At 46.4% G+C, this 19,791-nt stretch overlaps 1 protein-coding gene across 5 annotated transcripts in view; it reads left to right on the top strand.

Moving 5' to 3' along the window:
- The window catches only part of LOC146180432 (receptor-type tyrosine-protein phosphatase T-like), a 680,195-nt gene that overhangs the window by 509,813 nt on the left and 150,591 nt on the right, over positions 1-19,791 (top strand). For all 5 annotated transcript variants that reach the window (XM_084576027.1, XM_084576026.1, XM_084576025.1 and 2 more), the window contains 6 exons: positions 4,101-4,197; positions 7,498-7,747; positions 9,824-9,863; positions 9,942-10,047; positions 12,924-13,003; positions 15,313-15,479. In XM_084576027.1, coding sequence (XP_084432153.1) covers positions 4,101-4,197; positions 7,498-7,747; positions 9,824-9,863; positions 9,942-10,047; positions 12,924-13,003; positions 15,313-15,479 — 740 coding nt within the window. The remainder of the gene's footprint in view (positions 1-4,100; positions 4,198-7,497; positions 7,748-9,823; positions 9,864-9,941; positions 10,048-12,923; positions 13,004-15,312; positions 15,480-19,791) is intronic.

Raw genomic sequence — 19,791 nt, 5'->3', positions numbered from 1 at the left:
TCACTGACTTTCAGCATTGAACGCCTGATGCAACATGTCAGCAGGTGGCTCATCAGGCGACGACCTTCCTGGACAACTTAAAAAATCCTTAGAAAATGAGCTGTAACTTAAAAATATGACTTGTCGTATAAGGAAATTATGCTGTTACAAAAGAATCTTTGGGGGAAAATTACGTTATGCGATAGCGGATGCCATTGGAACAATTTATGTAACTGGCGATGCCCCTGTTTCGCTAGATCTATCCCATACCCGTGCGGCTTTGTTGCGTCGGCCGAGGTGGCTGTTAAGATTGGGAGGCGGGAATTCCTTGTCAGTAATTCATGTCCCTTGATTTCTGGAGAGTCGGTTATACACAGACTTCAGCTGACGTGAGCAATGACGACACAATCCAACTAAAGACGAAGACAAATACTAGCGCAATCCACGGAGCAGAAACCGAAAGAGGACGAAACCAAGACTGAACTGCAATGATAGAACACACGATATAACATAAATACTCACGGCTTATCAGAAATCATGCGACGTTGTTACCTGTGAAGGCCTTACGCGTCACGAGCGAAGAAACAAGACTGCTGTTCATTGGCACCAGAACAAGACTGCCTGCCGTGGCTGCACGAGCATTGACCACGGGCCGCCTTTATTTTCTTCGCCTGGCGGCGCGCGATATCCGGCTTCCAGGCGCCACCCAATAGGGAGCTACAGGGCCCCCCGCATAGACTGAAAGTCGAAACAGACGGAGGGCCGGCGATGGCACTGGAGCAGGAGGTGAGGCGGTCTCCGTGTAAGCCGGCTTAAGGCGGTCTAGGCGGACGGTGTCAGCCCGGCCGTTCTGTGGCAGGGTAGCGGTTTTCCGAGTGCGGTCGAGATCGCGGAAAAGTTCGTCGTAGGCCGGTGTTAGTGATGCTCGGACAGCATCGTGTCGCACGTGGGTCGAAGTGGCCAGGTCAGGGAGCACAAAAATGGCGTGATGGAGTAGGCCGGAGGTCATTAACGCAGTCCAACAGGCGTTGAAGGAATGCTTGGGGGTGGGCTTGGATCTGCTGTGATGTAAAGAAGTTTCCTGGAAGACGCAGAGCACTACCATACACAAGCTCAGCAGCTGAGCACTGTAAGTCTTCCCGGATGATCGGCCGTAGACCAAGGAGCAGAAGGGGTAAGGAGTCGACCCAGGTGCCTTGTTGAGGCGAGCGGCTAGGGCGGCCAGTGAAGGCATTTCACGATGCCCTTGGCACACGGGTGATATGCAGTGGTATGGCAATGCTTGGTGCCGAGAATATGATTGTGGGAAGCAAATAGGGAGCACTCCAACTGGTGGCCACGGTCGGTTGTCGCGGTGCCAGGAGAAAGAAATGGAGGTACCCACGCCGAGATGAAGGCGCAGGGAACAGTCTCCGCGGTGATGTCAGGAATGGGGACTGCCTCCGGCCAGCGAGTGAAGTGGTCGACCATGGTCGGGATATAACGGTAGCCTCAAAAACGGGTAGAGGGCCCACAGTGTCGAGATGTACATGGTCGAAATGACAGCCAGGTGGCAAGAAGACCTGGGAAGGCGTCTTATTATGACGGCAGATCTTGGTCGTCTGGAAGGCCAGACACAGGCGCATCTAAGTGCGCACATCAGCCTTGATTCCGGGCAAAATATAGCGCTGGGTGAGAAGTCGCTGAGTAGCCCAAATATCTGGATGGCATATGTCATGTAGAGGATGGAAGATGGGGCGGCGTAGTGAAGCAGGAATAAAAGGACGTGGAAGGTCTGTTGACTCATCGCACCCCAAGGTCTCAGGCGATCAAGAATGGGGCACAAGCCGTATTCGGAGGAAACGGGGGTTCTCACGAAAAGCGGTGAGCTCACGGTCATTCTGCTGGGCGGAAGAGAGTGCGGCCTAGCCGACGGTAGGAGATGGAGTGTCTACCGCGGCAGTACGAGAGAGGGCATCAACGGCATTGTTGGTGGTACCTTGTACATAGATAATGTCGGTAGTAAACTTCGAGATGTAAGCGAGTGAGCGGAGTTCGCGCGAGACGTACTTCGATGAGTTGGTGCGGAATACATACGCCAGAGGCTTATGATCGGTCAGCTCTTGAAACTGACATTCTTCTACAAAATGCCGAAAAGGCTGCATCGCGGAGTAGATGGCCAGGAGCTCTCGGCCAAGGACGCTGTAGCGGGTCTCAGCAGAGGGTAGCTTCCGAGAGTAAAAACGCACTGGTCTCAACTCGGGGTTGTTGTAGTCCTGTAAGCCGGCTCCGAAGGCTACGCTGGAGGCATCCTCCATCAATGTCGTAGGGGCGTTGCTGCATGGATGGACCAGAAGCACGGCATTCCCAACTCCTTGCTTTGCGGCAGTAAACATGGCCCGAGCTTCTGATGAGCAACAAATAGCGGAGGACGGGCCATTGTTTGACTGGAGGAGGTCAGTGAGCGGGCTAAGCAGCTCTGCACGGTCTGGGATGAAGCGCCTGGAAAAATATGCCAGCCCCAGGAATTGCCGTAAGTGGCGCAGTGTTGTAGGTTGGGGATAATTCTTGGTGGACTGGACGGTGGACGTGAGAGGGTGGGTACCCTCCGAAGGATGTGTGATGACCCAAGAACTCGAGCTCAGAGGGACCAAGCTCAGATAGTGCTGATATGGTGTATCACCCATGAGCGGAGAGAATGTCGGAGAGCTCGCCGGCAACATCGGAAGGAAGGCTCGAGGCGACAGTATTATTGCTTCGTCTCTTAGCTGATGCGGGCAAGGCAAAATTGCGCCTCGATCTGGTAGAACTAAACTTGTGGGTTCTGGGGCCGGAAAGGTGGGGGACGAACCTGCAATGACGAGACGTCCTGCTGACGTGAGCTCTGCTTCGTGGATGCTACGGAATTGATAATTTCTCATCCTAGGTCTCCAGATGAAGGCCTAACGCCTCAGGAGCGAAGGAAAAAGATTGCCGTTGATTGGCCCCAGAATAAGATTGCCTGCAGAGGTTGTACGAGCCACGACCTGGCTGCGTCTTTACCTCATTCGTCGGGCGACGCGTGACATCCAGGTTCCCGGCGCCACCCAACAGAGCGCTAAACCGGTATTTAACGGTTGATATTTTTGTTTGTTTTGTTTCGTCTATTTTAATGCGACCTTCGCATTGAAACAAACGCTAAGGCAATTTCATTGGGACGTCGTCAGCGCATAGAGCGGTAGAACGGCAAGCTGCCTCGTACCAATAGCCTTGGTACTCAAGCGCCAAGTCCAGCGCCACTTTGGGTAACAAAACCATCTTAGGTAGTTCTGCCCATGACCGAAACCTTAAGAGTCTATTTGCATGCACACACACAAAATAATTTTTGCTGTTTCCGCAGTAAAATTGCGTTAAAAATAAATCTGACAATACAAGACGTTACTTTTCTTTCGGAAGGGGAGCAGGACGGGATGATTGCATTGCACTGTTTGACTTGCTGACGAAGAATCTCAAGTACTTCGTTGTGGCAAAACATGTGCTTTAGTGGCCTCCGTTGTAGAGTGATTTGGCGGTAATTGGTATTCATTCCCTACCGCGTTAATTGCCAGTCCAGTTTCTCTGCAGATTTTATTTATTAGCATTTATATACGAGCACTATGTAAACAAACACCTCCAAAATATCTACAGGGGAACTCTAGGATTGTGAAACAAATGCAGTGTGATAATATATGTTACATCTTTAGGCTTGTTTTGTCCGTAATAATACGGGCTGCATCTTTGCCACTGGGATATATGGTTATCCGCCGATGATCCGATTATCTGTCACTACATTGCATTCGAGTTTAACGACGAAGAAAATTTTCAATTGTTCCTTACACTATGCATTGCACCTTCTTGGCCGCATCTAGCAATGATGATTGCAATGCACAAAAGTTTCTGCACGAGAGTGACAAGGTGATTTAATTTGTTCCTCTTAGAATTGATGTCATTAAAATAATTCATTTTCCCTCTGGATGTCGAAGGATTGCATAGTTTTTGTTTCCCGAATTTTGAAGAGGTGTCACCTGTACTTTTGGTTAAATGAACAGGCGCGGAGAATCCCAGTTTGAGTACTGAGACTATCGCCGAAACATGCACTGCCATATGCACGTTCTTCTTTGCAGCTCCAGACGTTCAAGTTCCGCCCATGGTTGGCATTGTTTCCAATCAGACCGTTAATGTCATCCTGAATCCTGTCGACTTCATGAGAGGCCCGATCACGTATGTATGTTGGCTACTCAGTAAACACTGGTTGGCTCTGCTAACGAAATTCATTAGCAGCGTAAGCAGTGAAGTTTTCTGCTAGGGGGGGGGGGGGGGGGGGATTGCCTTTGGGTAAAGAAAACGGTGTCCGGCTTACTTTGTTTTTCGTTCGCAGATGGTAATTTTAGCAGCAGAGTAGCTGGTAAAAGTCAGCCTTGCGCTCCAAAATACCATGTATTTTCCATCGTGTTTAGTCTAAGCCTAATGGACGGTAGTGGAGATAAAATGAGAACAAGAAGAAACGTATTCCGTAACGTATATTGGCGGTGGTCCTGCGGTCTGTTTTGAAACTGCTGGCTACACTCGTCCAATAGATATTAGAAAATCCTTCAAGGTTGAACTAAAGTTGCGATCACCCCTGCAAAATGTACTTGAGTGCATTCGCATGCTGCAAAGGAAGGCCACACATATTTGAAGAGTAGGTCAGTGCGGATAATCATTTTATTCACCAAGGCATGGTATCGCAATAATAAACGCAAATCTCTTTGAGCGTGGCACAAATTAGGCACACAATCAACGCCTTCATCGGTCGTTGCCATTCCCCTTTATGTTCCGCGGTTTCTCTCCATCAAGGATTGTACAGGTGCGGAAAAAAGTAAACGAAGGATGCTTTTTCCTTCTAAAATGTTTCGCGCGTTGCAAAATAAAACCAGCATTTATGGTATCTGTGGACCGGTAGTAGACATCAGCGCCTTTTCACTAGGAAAAATATTGTTTTCTTATCTCTGATACAGAAGGCGGGATTTTAATTTGAACGTAAACGCGGGCTCTCTTTACTTATGTCCGCACCTGTACATATCACACTTATTGCGGTTTTCTGCGTTTCTAGAAAAATTATCAAATACTGCTTTGGCTATCACTCACCAAATAGTATTCTATTGTTAAGTTGCTTAATGATTTGATTCATTATGATGGGTTCTTTTTCCAGTATGAGTGGTTTATCCTCCACCTCTCTATATATTTTACCATGCTAGTAGTATAGAGAAATAAACGCTAACGCTGGGATTTCAAAGTTTAAAAAATCTTGGACCTTTGAGTTTTCATTCTGACGTGAGACGGTCATAAAGTACATTCCAAGGTGCAATTTATTGTCCCTCCGTATTGCATGCGACGAAATGAATTATTCTGTGCTGCGTCAGATTCCCGAAATATTCATTCCTTTTGCGCCCACCTCTCGGCTGGAATATATTAGACTTGGGACTATATTGAAGAAGGTATTTTCATAACTCGATAGCTCTGACGAAAGAATTAGCGAGCCATGAAAACGCTCACAGGAAAAGCAGAGAAGTCTCTCTCCTGTCTGCTTCTATATTTTCGGCGTGCGTATTTTTGGTTGGCAATTATTTCTTCATGAAAATGCATCAACTAGCGCTACAACGTGTCTTGCTCTATTTGTCATAAGTAGCTGTCAAGAATTTAAGCCCAACAGAGACAACACATAGACAAGACAGGACAGGAATTGCGCTAGACAGGATTAGTGCAAGTCCGGTCCTATCTTGTCTGTGTGTCGTCTCTGTTGCGCTTAAATTCTTGACAGCTATGTACCAACCTGCCCCGCTAAGTGTCTTACTACAGCTGTGTAGGCTGTGCAGCCTGTTTAAATTGTTACTGTCTCTTTAGACATGCACGCGTATTTTTCTCTCAACCGCCGATTTCACTCTCATCCCGCAGCATCGACATCTGTGGTGTCGTTGCAATGCTACAAAGAGCATCTTTAACTGTGTTTTGCAATCTCGTGTTTCAGTCTCGTCGATTAGTATAGGTTCCTTACATACACTGACATTTACTTGATTAGCATTTGCCCCGTTTTAAATAGCCTACATAATTGCCTTAGATTTTCCTGTCTCTATTCATAACGAAACGGGGGATCGATTACCTGAAGGGTCATGTTTCCTTATTTAGCGAGTTTGTATAAGAGAGAATTGGTGGCTGTAAAAGAAATCAGGAAGTTAATTGTGATTAGAGCGCGCTGCTATCCACGTATTTAGGCACACTGATCAGTCGCAGGTAACGCAAAACAAGTGTTTTTGGTTTGAGGACAACAAGTCCGAAGCTGCTGAACATGCAGTTCCAGTTAAGAACGGCGTGTTACACCATCACGTGTCGCACAGTTTTCTTACGGCAAGAGCTAAAAAGGTAATGAGATCCCACCAAGAGCCATCGTGTGAAAGGTACCCATTGAGCTTAGGTGTAGACTTCCTTTACGCTGCTTGCATTTACTTGACGCCAAAGCCGATCATTGCCAAAGAAAGACATGCCAAGCAAGAGCCAAACTTAAAGAAGCAGAAGACTAGAAGAAAGAGCGCCATTGTAAAATTGAAAGCACCCCCAACTGGCCTTCTCCTCAGCCGCCGCGCAAATAAAAGCTGGTTCAGGTATTGAACGCTCGTAGCGACCAATAAAAAGCAGGAACAAGAAAAGAAAAAAACATGGAGCAGGCTGAAATGTTGGCAAAAAATCTCGATTGAAAGAGCAGTTGCGACAGGTACGCGAAGTAGGAGGTGATTAGTTTGAGAAATATTATCTTTGTAATTTGCTCTTTCATAAGCGCGGCTTATGTCCGTAATGATGTATACGTTACGTAGGAAGCCATCCAGTGTTAAATGCGCTCGTATTAGCAAATATACGCAATGTGGATCAGCAACTCGGAGTGCATTCAAATTAAATTCCTCCTTCACTAGAGCAACAGAGTAACAGGCTCCAGGCGGAGTGCACAGTTGTGTGTACACCGTCTGTACTTTTTACATTTAGTCTAAGTCAGCACGGAAGAGGAGAATAGAATAGAAATAAATCAGAAAAGTAAAACAACTGAGCGTAAATTGTATTACACTACGCTGCCGATGACGCCGTCTTCAATGCATTTTTTATTCAGGGTTTTTCTGATTTACATTATGTATATAAAGGGAGAGCAGACAAAAGATTGTTTCCTACCTGACAATGGCCACTTCTTCCTGAGCAATCCTTGTGAATTAAAAGACTAAAGCAAGAAAAAAACACTGCATCGCAAAGATTAGGACTCCAATGCATTGCGAAGAAGAGAACTAAAAAAGAAAAATTACAAACGTGTTTTGCTTGCACAGAAAACGAATCTGAACCCTGCATGCTTGCTCCTCAAAATACAAATATTTCAGATAATTCTTGACATACAGAACAACACAAACAACAATAAAGTAAAGGAAATTTCACAACAGTTTGCGGAAGAAATCGCGTTGAATTCCGGCCCCTTTCTATTTGTATCTTCTTCTATTATCTGTCTAGTGGCTACTACTTTGTTGTGGTTCGGGAAGGGAGCACCATTCCCAAGCCTGTGAGACTGGTCAACTACAGCACGGCTGAAGACATGCATCTCGGATACTACGTGGCCGCCTACCTGAGTCCCAGGGAACTGAAAGAGTCGGTTCAATTTGTGGTTGGCAGCAACAGCGTTTTAGGTGGCTACGAAAATCCGCCACTCACAGATTCTGCACCTTATCGTTTTGGCCTTGTTGCAGAGACAAATTTTTCCGGGGTAAGTTTGAAACTTTCAACTTGTTTTAAAACGGTGTGACAGCGATAACGTATACTATTAGGCAAGATTACAATCAATTGCTTTTAGCATGTTTCTACCGTTGGAACCGCAGGAGAATGAACTTCGTTCAATTTCTTACTGCCCAAAATTTCAGGTTTCCCAACAGTGTGTTCCATGGTTTGACTGTTCACCCCTCACTTTTACGTGCAGAAATCAGTCATTGAGTTTTATTTATTTATTTATCTATTTTAGTATTTTGATAATTCATCCATAGAACGCACATCCCAAAACGTGAACACCCAAGAGAGCAATCAAAAAGTGGACGTTTCGAGTTGATAGCCAAATTCCGGTACCGGGTGGAGTGCCGAACATCAGTAACAAATATGTCTCCGTAACCCGTCTGACGTCAGAATTCCCGTACAGCTGTCAGTCTCAATGTCATTAAATAATATGCAACGTATGCGGCGTAAATGAGATTATATTTACCTAAAAGCAATCGTAGCTTGGGCACTGACCTGACATATCTCGGTGCGTTCTGCAGCAGACCTTATAGGTGATAGGCACAAAAAAATTTTAGCATTTTGTTTGAAGCAAAGCACCTTGCGTTTTCTCCGCAGTGGAGACGAAGAAACTTGCTACTTCATTGGTGCCTTGATTGACGTGGTCCGTGGACATAATTACCTTCCCGAGACAGGGAACGGCTGCCGACTGTTGATTATTTGTAAAGCAGAAAATATCTGCAAGCAGAAGAGGTTCCATTGCTCATGTGTTCGTTCGCAGGCTTGAAAACGTTGCTAGGGGCATAACAATTTCTAGAGCCTGAATAGCTGCTTCTCAAAAACTCCTCTCATATTTAAAATAGCCCACATGATAGGTGGGTCACCTCAGGAGCAGATTAGGTCTCCTTCTTGCAAGTATGTATCGCTGATCACGGGATATAAGTGGGAGGCTTTATACAAGACTAAATGAATTTCGCTGCTGGCCTTGATAACAGTAACATGGCGAGAAGTTGAGCAAATGAATAAGGGTTTTGTTGAATGCTTACATCCGAGTCTGTTTTACGCTGGAGCGTATGAAGACAACTGGGATCGCACCGCGGCCGACTTTGCGATGAAAACTGTATGAATTTAATGTTTTTTAACACGTTTCATTTTAAATCACTAGTTTTGAAAGATAAAGATGAAAACGAGACATGCTCGGGCGTTGTTCGAACCTGTTTCTGCGAAGCATATCCGTAGCAAAATCATCACGATGCTTTTACGACAGTGATTGTTCACACGGTGCTAAAGCGGGCACTCATAATTGATGCGCATCGGCGGTTCATACAGCGCAACTTCGACATTCACTACAATAAAACCCTTTCGAATTGCGCAAATGTGACATCTCTGGTTATTAGGCGATACATTGAACACAAGATTAAAGAGCACTGACGTTGATTAAATTAGGCTTCGGGGAGAATCCAGCCATTCAAGGAAATTTGCTCGTTTTAGTCCATTCTCGAGGCTCTAGTCAACAACTAGTTTTCATAACAAGCTGAAAAACCGCAATGTGTATCGACTGTGCGTCATACACGAAAGTAGCAACTCATTCTCTAGTTGCAAATCTGTCCATTTCCAGCGCAAAAAAGTGCGAATCCTGTTTTGAATGGTCTGAAACTTGCAAGAGTGTTTTATGGGACACCTCAGGTGGCATTAATCATAATATTTTCGTTTCCTTTTGAATAGATTGCTATTTCGCAATCAGCACCTGTGAGCCAACAGCCATTGATGAATAAGCATAGGAGATTTTTTGCTGTTTAAGAGAGTTGAATAATATTTTAATCATAAAACTAACTTTGTGTCTGCTATCCCATAAACTTGCTTACTTGTAGGTTTGTGACCATTTATGATAAAAAGAAAAATTTTAAAAATGTGTTACGATCATCAGCAATTGGCCCTAAAATGGCCGTCATGGAGGAATATAATTTATTGTACCTTGTACCGTTGTTATCAAGTTGGTTATTTGTACCTTGGTTATCACAGTAACATTTGTGGGAATAACTGGTAATGATGTTTTTTCCTCCTTTTTCAATTACAGCAAGCCCTTTATGGGTACAGCTTAACAGCACCAGTTATAGGTAAGACCTTCTTGTCGGGATATTAAAAGCAACTACACCGAACTTTGGAGAGATGTCAATAAAATCCTTCCTGTGCAGTGAATGGAAGAAGCAAAGCGGCAGGCGCTGGCGTTGTCATTGGAGCCACACTGGTGCTTCTTATCCTAATTTTGTCGGCAATGGCTGTCGCATACCATTACATACGGTAAGTTCTGTCTGACTAAACTGTAAATTATTTGGCCTCGTATTGCTTCGAACCATGCTTTACTAACGTTAAATACGTACTTTTCACAGCTGCCGCATAAAGGTAATGCAATAATTCAGATTAGAGGTGCGTTTTGGCCGCAAGAATATAGCGAGTGAAGACCGCGCACATTAAAAACAGAGATATTGGCGCGTATGACGCCATAGCGGGCGTCGACCATTACAGTCGCGGCAACCAGGGCTGCAATGCCAGCTCCTATGTGCACGCCGAGAGAGGCCCGGAGAAAGCTACGAGGAGCTTTTCGAACAAAAGCGCGGCGGCTGATCGTCAGCGGACGCCGAAAAGGGGCAGGAGTTGAGGCAGGGTGAGCTGGGAGGTGAAGATCTCGGGCTCTTCGTCTAACAAGCGGGGTGAAGGATGACGACAAGTCAAAGGAACCAAACTTCGAGCCAGACACGGAGTCCCCGCTGACCGAGGTAGAAGTTGACGGGCGTCATCGTCTAGCTGAACATGTCCAGCACCACGCACTACCGGCTCATCGACTTCTGTGGGGCATGCACTGCGTGAAGCTGGAAATCGGAAACCAATCGTCTTACTGATTGGTTTCCGATTGAGAAAGGGGTGAGGCAAGGCTGCATACTGTCGCCCTGCCTATTTAACCTATATGCAGAGTGCATCATGAGGAAGGCCGGTCTGGACGAGTCTTCAGCTGGAGTGAAGATTGCTGGAAAACGTATCAACAACCTTAGATATGCGGATGATACCACTTTAATGGCAGAAAGTGAAGTGGAACTCAAGAGACTTCTGATGCGCGTACAAGAAGAGAGTGAGAAGTTTGGGCTTAAACTGAACATTAAAAAGACGAAGATCATGGCGTCTTGCCCTATCAAGTCCTGGAGCATCAATGGACAAGAAGTGGAAGCTGTGACAGATTTTCTGTTCTTGGGCGCCAAGATTACCTCGGAAGGAGACTGCAGCCATGAAATTAGGAGACGCCTGCTTCTGGGAAAGAGAGCAATGGTTAGCCTTGACCGCCTAGTAAAGAGCAGAGACATTAGTCTGCCAACCAAGATCCGTATAACCCGTGCTATGGTCTTTCCAGTTGTGATGTATGGATGCGAGAGTTGGACTGTGAAAAAGGCTGACCGCCGAAGAATTGACGCGTTTGAATTGTGGTGCTGGCGAAGACTCTTAAGAGTTCCTTGGACTGCCAGAAGATCAAATCAGTCGATATTGTCGACCATAAACCCTGACTGCTCATTGGAGGGTCAAATTCTAAAGTTAAAGCTCAGCTACTTTGGTCATCTGATGAGAAGAGAGGAGTCGCTGGAGAAAGATTTGATGTTGGGAAAGGTTGAGGGTCGCCGGAGAAGGGGTAGGCAGCGAACGCGATGGTTAGATGGCATTCTCGAGGCATTGCAGATGAAGCTATGTGATGTTAAGAAGATAGTGAGAGACCGGAAAGCGTGGCGTGACATGGTCCATAGGGTCACGAAAAGTCGGACACGACTGAACGCCTGAACTGAACTGAGCTGGGAGGTGAAGATCTCGGGCTCTTCGTCTAACAAGCGGGGTGAAGGATGACGACAAGTCAAAGGAACCAAACTTCGAGCCAGACACGGAGTCCCCGCTGATCGAGGTAGAAGTTGACGGGCGTCATCGTCTAGCTGAACATGTCCAGCACCACGCACTACCGGCTCATCGACTTCTGTGGGGCATGCACTGCGTGAAGCTGGAATTCTAGTACGGCCGCGCGGCCACAATGTTGTGGCGGTGGAACCACTGCTGAGAGGAGAAATGGTGCCCTGCGTGCATTGTGAGCTGCATTACTTGAGACCAGTCCCCGAACATGAACTTCTCTGTCGCTGGATAGTAAAATACCAAGAAAGTGTTCCTGGGAACTTTTTTTTCGTGCGCTCCAGTTTAAGCATGTTACGGCGTTGGAAGCAAGAAACACTCTGTGAAATGCCAAGACGTTTATGTTTGAAGTTGGCCGCTACTCTCGTAATAAACGCCAAATCAAGACAACCTTAGCTGATCAAACAAACATATTTTCAATACTTTTCTATCAAATGAAATGCGAACAGCGGAACGCTTCGGTCCAGCTTAAGCCTGTCATCATACACTTTTCCTGCTCCATATTTTTAGGTTCAGTTGCTCGTTTTTCCTCTGGAAATTCATTCAGTTGGCGCAGCACTGGCGGCCAGCGTGAGTGGCTGGCAGCGCTTCGATGGCGCAAACCATGCTATTCGTAGAAATGTAAACCGGAAGAACAACTCCTTTTTTAACGCGTTCACTTGACGCCGATAATATGCATAGTGGTACGATGCATGTAAAGTGAGCACTTTGCTAGAAAAATGAGTATTTTTAATGTGCGCGCTTTTCACACTTATATTGTGCGGCCTGAAATTGTTATAAACTTTTGTGTTGGTCTCATGCACGGGCTTTGATAAGTAGGCATTTGATGTAACTATATTGGCAAACTATACTGAATGTTTTTCTAGGTCACATTCAAAGGATTCTCCTTTACTTGAAATGCAAAGCTTCGTAACTAACTTCATATTTACTGGACGGGCTGTCGCTGTTGAAACATTTAGGGCCGCAAAACGCTGAAAAATCTATTCCAGCGCTGAGTAAATAATGTTGCACGCTTTATCCTTGTGCGATAATAACACGTGTGTAACTTTAATTGATACCTAAAATATATTTCGATAACAGGCATCGAATTAAGTTCTAAATTATGTATATACTAATTAATAATAATACTTTGGTAAACTTTATAATGACGTATATTTAAAAGTAGCCTTCATATCAAGATGAAGTTTTATTTTGCCGCATTTGAGGACTCTGCGACATGTTTTTTTTTTCTCTTCCAGAAAGCGGCAGGCCGTTATGTACCGGTCTAATGGTCCCACAAAGCGAAGCTTGAAGGACCGACTTTCCAGGCTTTCAAAGTGTACGTGAGAGAAGTTGGGGTTTTCAAGTCTCATAGGCGCTCTTGTATGTAAACTTGTTTGGCGTGAACGTACTAGGAAAGGCGAGAGTTAAATATTTGTACTGAACTGCAATACCGTAAAGAAGGGTGCATTAATAAATAGCGAACAATACGTAGAGGGGAGAAAATTTTTTATTGATCATAAAGCATTTCCTCGAGCCTGGCTTTTATTTTAAGCATCCGCAACCGAAAAGAACAAAAGCGCAGGCAGTTACTAATGCGTATAGGGGGGATTATTTTTTGCTTTGAAGAAGCCTTTTCACTATTTAAACTCTGCGTTTTTATGGGCATTATATTTTAAACACGTCGAAGCGTCCATTAAACACCTGTTTTTAAGCACGTAAAACTGAAGAACTTCCACAACACTGCCAGAGCAGCCGAACGGAAGAAAGTTGGCGTAGCACGGAAGACCATGGTTTGCTTGTCCGTTGCCTGTTATCAAGCCATAGATCTTAAGCAGCAGGTAGCGACAACATCTACGGTATGAGGACAGATGTCTGGGGCGTCCTGTACAAAATAAACTTCCATACTTTTAATTTTGGGGCACGTGATAAGCATGTACCGCAGAGTAACAAATCATGCGTTCTTCAAATATGTCTTTGAAGTACCAGGGGGTAATTCTAGACAAGAGTGGGAAGAAAAAAACCCAAATTTGTGCTGTGACAGTGCGTGAAATGTTGTGTAGTACAGTGTACCACATACATTAATGAGAGGCAGGCTAGTTGGCGACTAGTATTGGAATGCATCACGAAACCGCTCAAAAAGACAAGGAACAAGAAAGAAATCAACCGGACTAAGCGCGGAACTTCAACTAGTTTTTTACAACAGAGGGTCACGTTTTGCCCATTCACCGCAACCACACTCTAACTTAAGAAACGATCATCAAGAAACACTGGCGCGCAGGCGTGTAAGGGACATCGTGCTATTAGATACGCAAACTCTTTATCAGACAAGTTTACCGAGGTTTCGCTGACACACGAGCCGGATTACTTCTTAATCCAGCAGGCTTCGCAAAGTTCTCTACTTAGTTTAGAAGCTAACTTTTTTTAACGATGATTTTCTCGCGGAAACGCGTGCAACCACGGCAGTGGCGACAATGGTTAGCCCTCTCCTCGCCAGTGCGCCTACTCCTGCGTGGTGATCCTGAAGTTTGACGTTTACAAAACGTCCAGTTTGCCTAATGTAGCTTTTGCCAAGAAAAATGTTAAAAAAATAAAATTTCTCCTGTGCAAAAGTAGGGTTGTTTACAAAATCTCCCTGTCCTGTTGTATCCCTGGCAATTGGAAGTAAGCACTCGTGTGTCCGTCTTTTGCTGTTGTCCGTGTGTTTTTTATGCGCTTTTCAGATTTAGCATGTCTGACCAACTCGCCCAAACGCAGCCATTACTCATTACTTGTAGCTTCGCTGTGATGGTAATGTGGACTGCTGGTATATAGCAAAACATTTTCGATAGCTTCTTTGGTGTTATTCCCGCGTCTGCATTTAGGTCGGTGAAGTTACTAAGCTGCTCTGTGACTCGCATTTACAAGGAAATGCGTTTGGTTCCTTTTGCGGAGACTCGTTGGCTCGGAAACACTAAAGGCTCGACTTATATTGTTCCTTGGTTGGTTTAAGTTTTTTTTTTTTTTGTCCAGAGAGCCACATTTCGCCTATATTATTAGAGCGTAGTTCTGCATTTTCGACTGTTAGAAGTATCGAAATTCCGAGAATGAAAGGCACCGATTGTATTGGCCTTCTACCTTATTCACGTCGCAGTCTTCTTCCTGCACGATAACAACAGAAAAAGATGAACATGGTATCATTTCTGCTAACCTGCGCGCAGCCTCAGCTGTACAGGTTTCCTTTACAGTATTTCAGGATGCATGAATAAAATATCCTAACGTTTCATCGTCGACAAGCGTCGACTAGCACCACTGACACGGTGTAATTTCTTATTTTTGAATACAGATGTCGAACGCCACTGCAGATCTGAGTATGGAGAATTGAGAACAATAATAAGCACAGCAAGTTGTGTGACTTTAAATTAAGCGCTGAAGGTTTCCTGATATCAGCACAGAGACTAAGTGATAGTTTCACAGCAGGTTTAGAAATTTCGCTGTTCCCGGAATGGGAAACGGTTCACTGCTTTTCTCAATTAGGGAAAAATTACGCCGAACCATGCACACCACATCAAGTCTTCTTTCTTGTGGTGTGCATGATTCGGCGCAATTTTCCTGCCAATTCTGTATGCACGAACAAGCCCAAGAAGTGGTGTTAATGCTTTCCTCCAGTGGACGAGAACAGTATGTCTGAGTCACGAATGACACTGAACATGGAGAGCAGCGATTCGGCCAACATCGCCAACGGCGGCCCACCGTCGAAGCCCGTGCCCGTGAAGCGTCTCCAGGACCACGTCATCCAGGGCCAGGCAGAAGGCGTTCTCAAGGAGGAGTACATGGTAAGTGCGTCTTTGAATACTGTTCGCCTTTGCGCTGGCTCACGTTCTTCCTGCGATGGAAACTCTTTGCATCTTGACGCAGTGGATTGGGAAATTTCCTTGCAATACGTGGGCAGTACCAACCCAAGTAGCACACATTACATGGGCAAGTTTGGCTTGGGCAACCACAATAACACCCACGAGGGCCCGCTTTAGGGATCAAGCGGGCGAGCCCAAATTGGGCTTGCCCCTGCCTTTTCCATTTGGGCATTAAATAGGCATGGAAAGGGCTAACTGAGTACATATTCCCACATCTGGCCCTCAAGGGTCCCGCTTGGGAAATTTTAGGGCCGATGCAAATGAAATTTGGGCTTTGCGTAGGAAACGCATGGGCTGATCTAATTGGGGCTGCCCACTCAAAAGCCGAATAGGTCCCGCATGGGCCGCGGCGGGGCTAAATACGGGTATGCCCGCACATTGCCTACATGGGACCCTTGAGGGGTACTTGAGGGAAGGTCAGACGAAAATCTGGAATTCATGCAGAAAATTCCTGGGCTGCCCCAAATAGGGTTGCCCACCGAAAACCTAGATAATTTCCACGTGGGCGGTAGCGGGGCAGGCAATTGCTCCTTCCCACTTCTGCTGCATCGGTCTCTTGTGGGGCAATTTAGGGCAGATGCGATGCAAATGTGGGCCTAAAGCAAATATAAGACGGGCTAGTCCGATTGGGGCTGCCCACGCAAAAACCGAATAGGTCCCACATGGTTTGTGGCCGGGCTGAAAAGCGACCACACCGCCACGCTGCCCACACGGGTATTTCTTGGGGTACTTGCGGGAAAATGTAACATATATTCGTAGTCCATGCGGTAAAATCAAGATCAGCCCAATTGGGGCGGCCCATGAAATGCCGCAGTGGGCCCCAAATTGGCCGTAGGCGGGCTTACCGCTCTGAAACGTCTCCACCCTATCTTTAAGGCACCATTTTATTTATGTAAATCATGTTATACCGGCTACTAATTGCCTCTTCTGGAGGTTTCACATAACTGACCTAAGCATATCTTTGCTATGAAAAAAGACTATTTATTTTTACTCTAACAACTACGTTAATTATGCAGTGTCGACAGAAAATATGCAACAGTAACTGTTCCGCTTTACGAGTATGCACTGAACGACCTCCAAATGTTTCCTGCGGCATTACTATTCTACACACACCACCGAAATAAATATTCAGACCAACATTTGGGGGTGATGTGGGCCAGCCCACATTATTGTAGTGTTAGGAATAAATTTCTCTCATGTTACTGAGTGCCGCATACAAGCACAAAAATAGCGCTTAATGTTTCGCAATTGATGATTATTGGAATTTGGGCAGCCCCGAAAATGCCAGATTCAACCCATCAGGGCAGCACGTGGGTCAGCCCGAAACGGACCGGCTTTCGCAAATCCCGCGCCTGTATAGTTCAGGTATTGGAGGGATTAATCGACTTAAAAATTAAACCCTTCATCAATGAGATGGCATTGCCTGCACAAATGCGGGACCCATTAATGATTCTGGTGTGCTGCCCACATTCGTCTACCTGGGCTGAATGCGGGCAGCCCTATTTGGGCTGCCCACACAGATACAGATTGGGACCGATAGTGGCAGAATTGGGCAGCCCAAGCGGGGCCCCTCTGGGTACGTGTTGCAAATCCCGCATGGGGCCCGTATGGGCTGCCCTCACGGGCCCAACGCGGGCCCCCACGTCATAGCCCACTTTGTGCTACTTGGGAATAGTCAATGTTCAAGCTAGTATCATCGCATAAGCATACCGAATGCACCAATTCCTCCTCTATGAACGAGGGGGGGGGGGCGAACCTATTGTAACTTTTCTGTGTCCTCCGTTCTCGAAATAAGGACATCGTGTGATACACCAAAAGAAGGACGCGGTGCTTTGAAATCATACGCCTCGTGAAACAATGCTGTTATCAGAGGGGAAATGATTTCCTAAATACTTTACAGAACGCTGCACTGAAATCGCCCAGGGCAGGCGACTTTCCGGAATTTATACTGTCTTTGGCTCCTTTAACTTCTGATTCAGAAATCGGTCCCTCTAATCTCTGTTTCTGCTCGTTATCTATTCTTGGCATTGTTCCAAGAAATGTATCTCTAAAAATGGCCTTCCTGCGGTCGTGTAGTGCGAAAAGCATCTTATGATATTAATAAAAGCCCGTTTTATGTGTTCTTCGTCATCTTCTATGACTCCTACCCATACTATTTCGTCAGTGTGATTTCGCTCAGCCTAGATGTTTCCATTTCCAGCGCTCATTTAATTGCGCGGTGGTTCACCGAAAACTGCCTCTTCAGCGCTCGCTCGAACCAGCGCCCAACGATAACGTTCTTCCTCCATAATTCAAGCTTTTGTATTGTTTTCTTATGCCGCCTATCCACTGACCAGGTGATTTACTCTCCTGGCCCGCCAATCTGAAGGAGGCCTTCTCGATGTCGCAGTAAATGCAATTTCATGGCATCAAAAATTCAGAATAAGCCGCAGCAGGTCGGGGTTTAGGTTCGGGCCGGTGGTGAGGGCATCATTAAGTGACATGCAGTCTTGTGCTTTTGAACATACATCGAGCACTATCTAAGCTTTGGTGGTAGGGCTCTTTGAACCAAAAACAGCACGATGAGGCATATATTACACTCGAGACGAGGTGCTGTCGATTTCGTCGGCTGGAACCCTTTCAGCAAAGCCTTTATCCACGTAGTCGCGGATGACTGCATCATAGACCATTAGCCTGCCCTTGCTGGGTCTCAGACTCCGCGTCAACCTGGCCAGGCGTTCTCTTGCTACAGCTTCGTTGCTGGCTAGCCCTTGGTCAAGTGACTTGCACGGGAGGCTTGCCTTGTATAGCCCATCGATCAAAGTCCGAGAATAAGGGAAGGCTTCTCTCTCCTGCTGCTGTAGTTTTTCACCACCACCACCACCTCGCTTCAAAGTAGGCAGCTGATTGAGGAGATACCGAGGCTCTCCAGCTCTCAGAAGGCTCGAAGTTCGTCCGACAGGATGGCGTTCATGTCACAGACATTGGTGCGCAGAGCAGCAACGGTGGAACACGACACACCTGAAGCAGACAGTGGTATCGGCCCTTGCAAGGTCCAACCGAATTCAGTCTTGAGCGCAGCCAAGGTCGCTTGCACTGTACTTACTTCTGCGTGCACAATAGTCCAATAATAATCAGCGCCTATTAGAATTTCGATGCCTTATGAATTGGCGAGTTGGTGAGACAGGGACATTCGCTAATTTTAAATCAGTCACCTGCCATCGGAAGAGCGTTTTCTGGAAGCGGCAGTTGGTCGGAGCACATTTCTTCAGTTTCGAGAGCTTCGGTGCTGTGCTCCTTGCGGTCGTACTGGCTTCATAGCCGGAGCTTGACGCGGCATCGTTTTTTTCTTCATAACGTTGGCCGAAAAGGTACATGGTCACTTCTTCTGCACCGGTCACCTCAAGATCCAGTATTCGCGACAGCTTGTGTGTTATAAACGATCCTTGAGTGCCTCCGTCAAACAGCGAGCGAGGCGTTTTCATTTCGGTCCGTTGGTCCACACCCGCGCCGTCTGCAGCAGCATGGCGTTTTTGTTGCTGTCGCTGAGGGACGCTGCTTAGTGCAACCCAGAAGCGTTCTCGCCCTCGGCGCTCGGTGTCGGTGGATCACAAAGCGAAGGGATGTGTCGTCGGCCACACTTCGCGCAACGTATTGTCGTGTTCTTATACCCTTTCGTCATGCGTTCTCTTTTCGCGCATCGGTAGCACCTCCCTTCGTTTCGCAATTTTCTTCTCATCAGTTGATATCGGAGCATTGCAATCTACCGCCTCATGCCTCTCTGAAACGCAGAAAGGGCATCTCTCATTGCCCAATTTGGCACCTACCTGGAGGCTGGCCGCTGAGCCCTTCCTGTTGACGCTGTTCGGAAGCCATTCTCTGGTGCAGTCAGGTCGCATTTGCTGAGGAGCATGCGTGCGAGCAGAGCCATTACACTGCCAACCAAGATCCGTATAACTCGTGCTATGGTCTTTCCAGTTGTGATGTATGGATGCGAGAGTTGGACTGTGAAGAAGGCTGACCGCCGAAGAATTGACGCGTTTAAATTGTGGTGCCGGCGGAGACTTTTGAGAGTTCCTTGGACGGCCAGAAGATCAAATCAGTCGATATTGTCGACGATAAACCCTGACTGCTCATTGGAGGGTAAATTCTAAAGTTAACGCTCAGCTACTTTGGTCATCTGATGAGAAGAGAGGAGTCGCCGGAGAAAGATTTGATAAGGTTGAGGGTCACCGGAGAAGGGGTAGGCAGTGAA

The sequence above is a fragment of the Amblyomma maculatum genome, chromosome 8 (assembly GCF_055883805.1).
Source record: "Amblyomma maculatum isolate TAMU_Amacu chromosome 8, ASM5588380v1, whole genome shotgun sequence".
Classification (NCBI taxonomy): domain Eukaryota; kingdom Metazoa; phylum Arthropoda; class Arachnida; order Ixodida; family Ixodidae; genus Amblyomma; species Amblyomma maculatum.
Note: the sequence above shows the minus strand (reverse complement) of the source record. Positions and strands in the feature narration are given on the sequence as shown.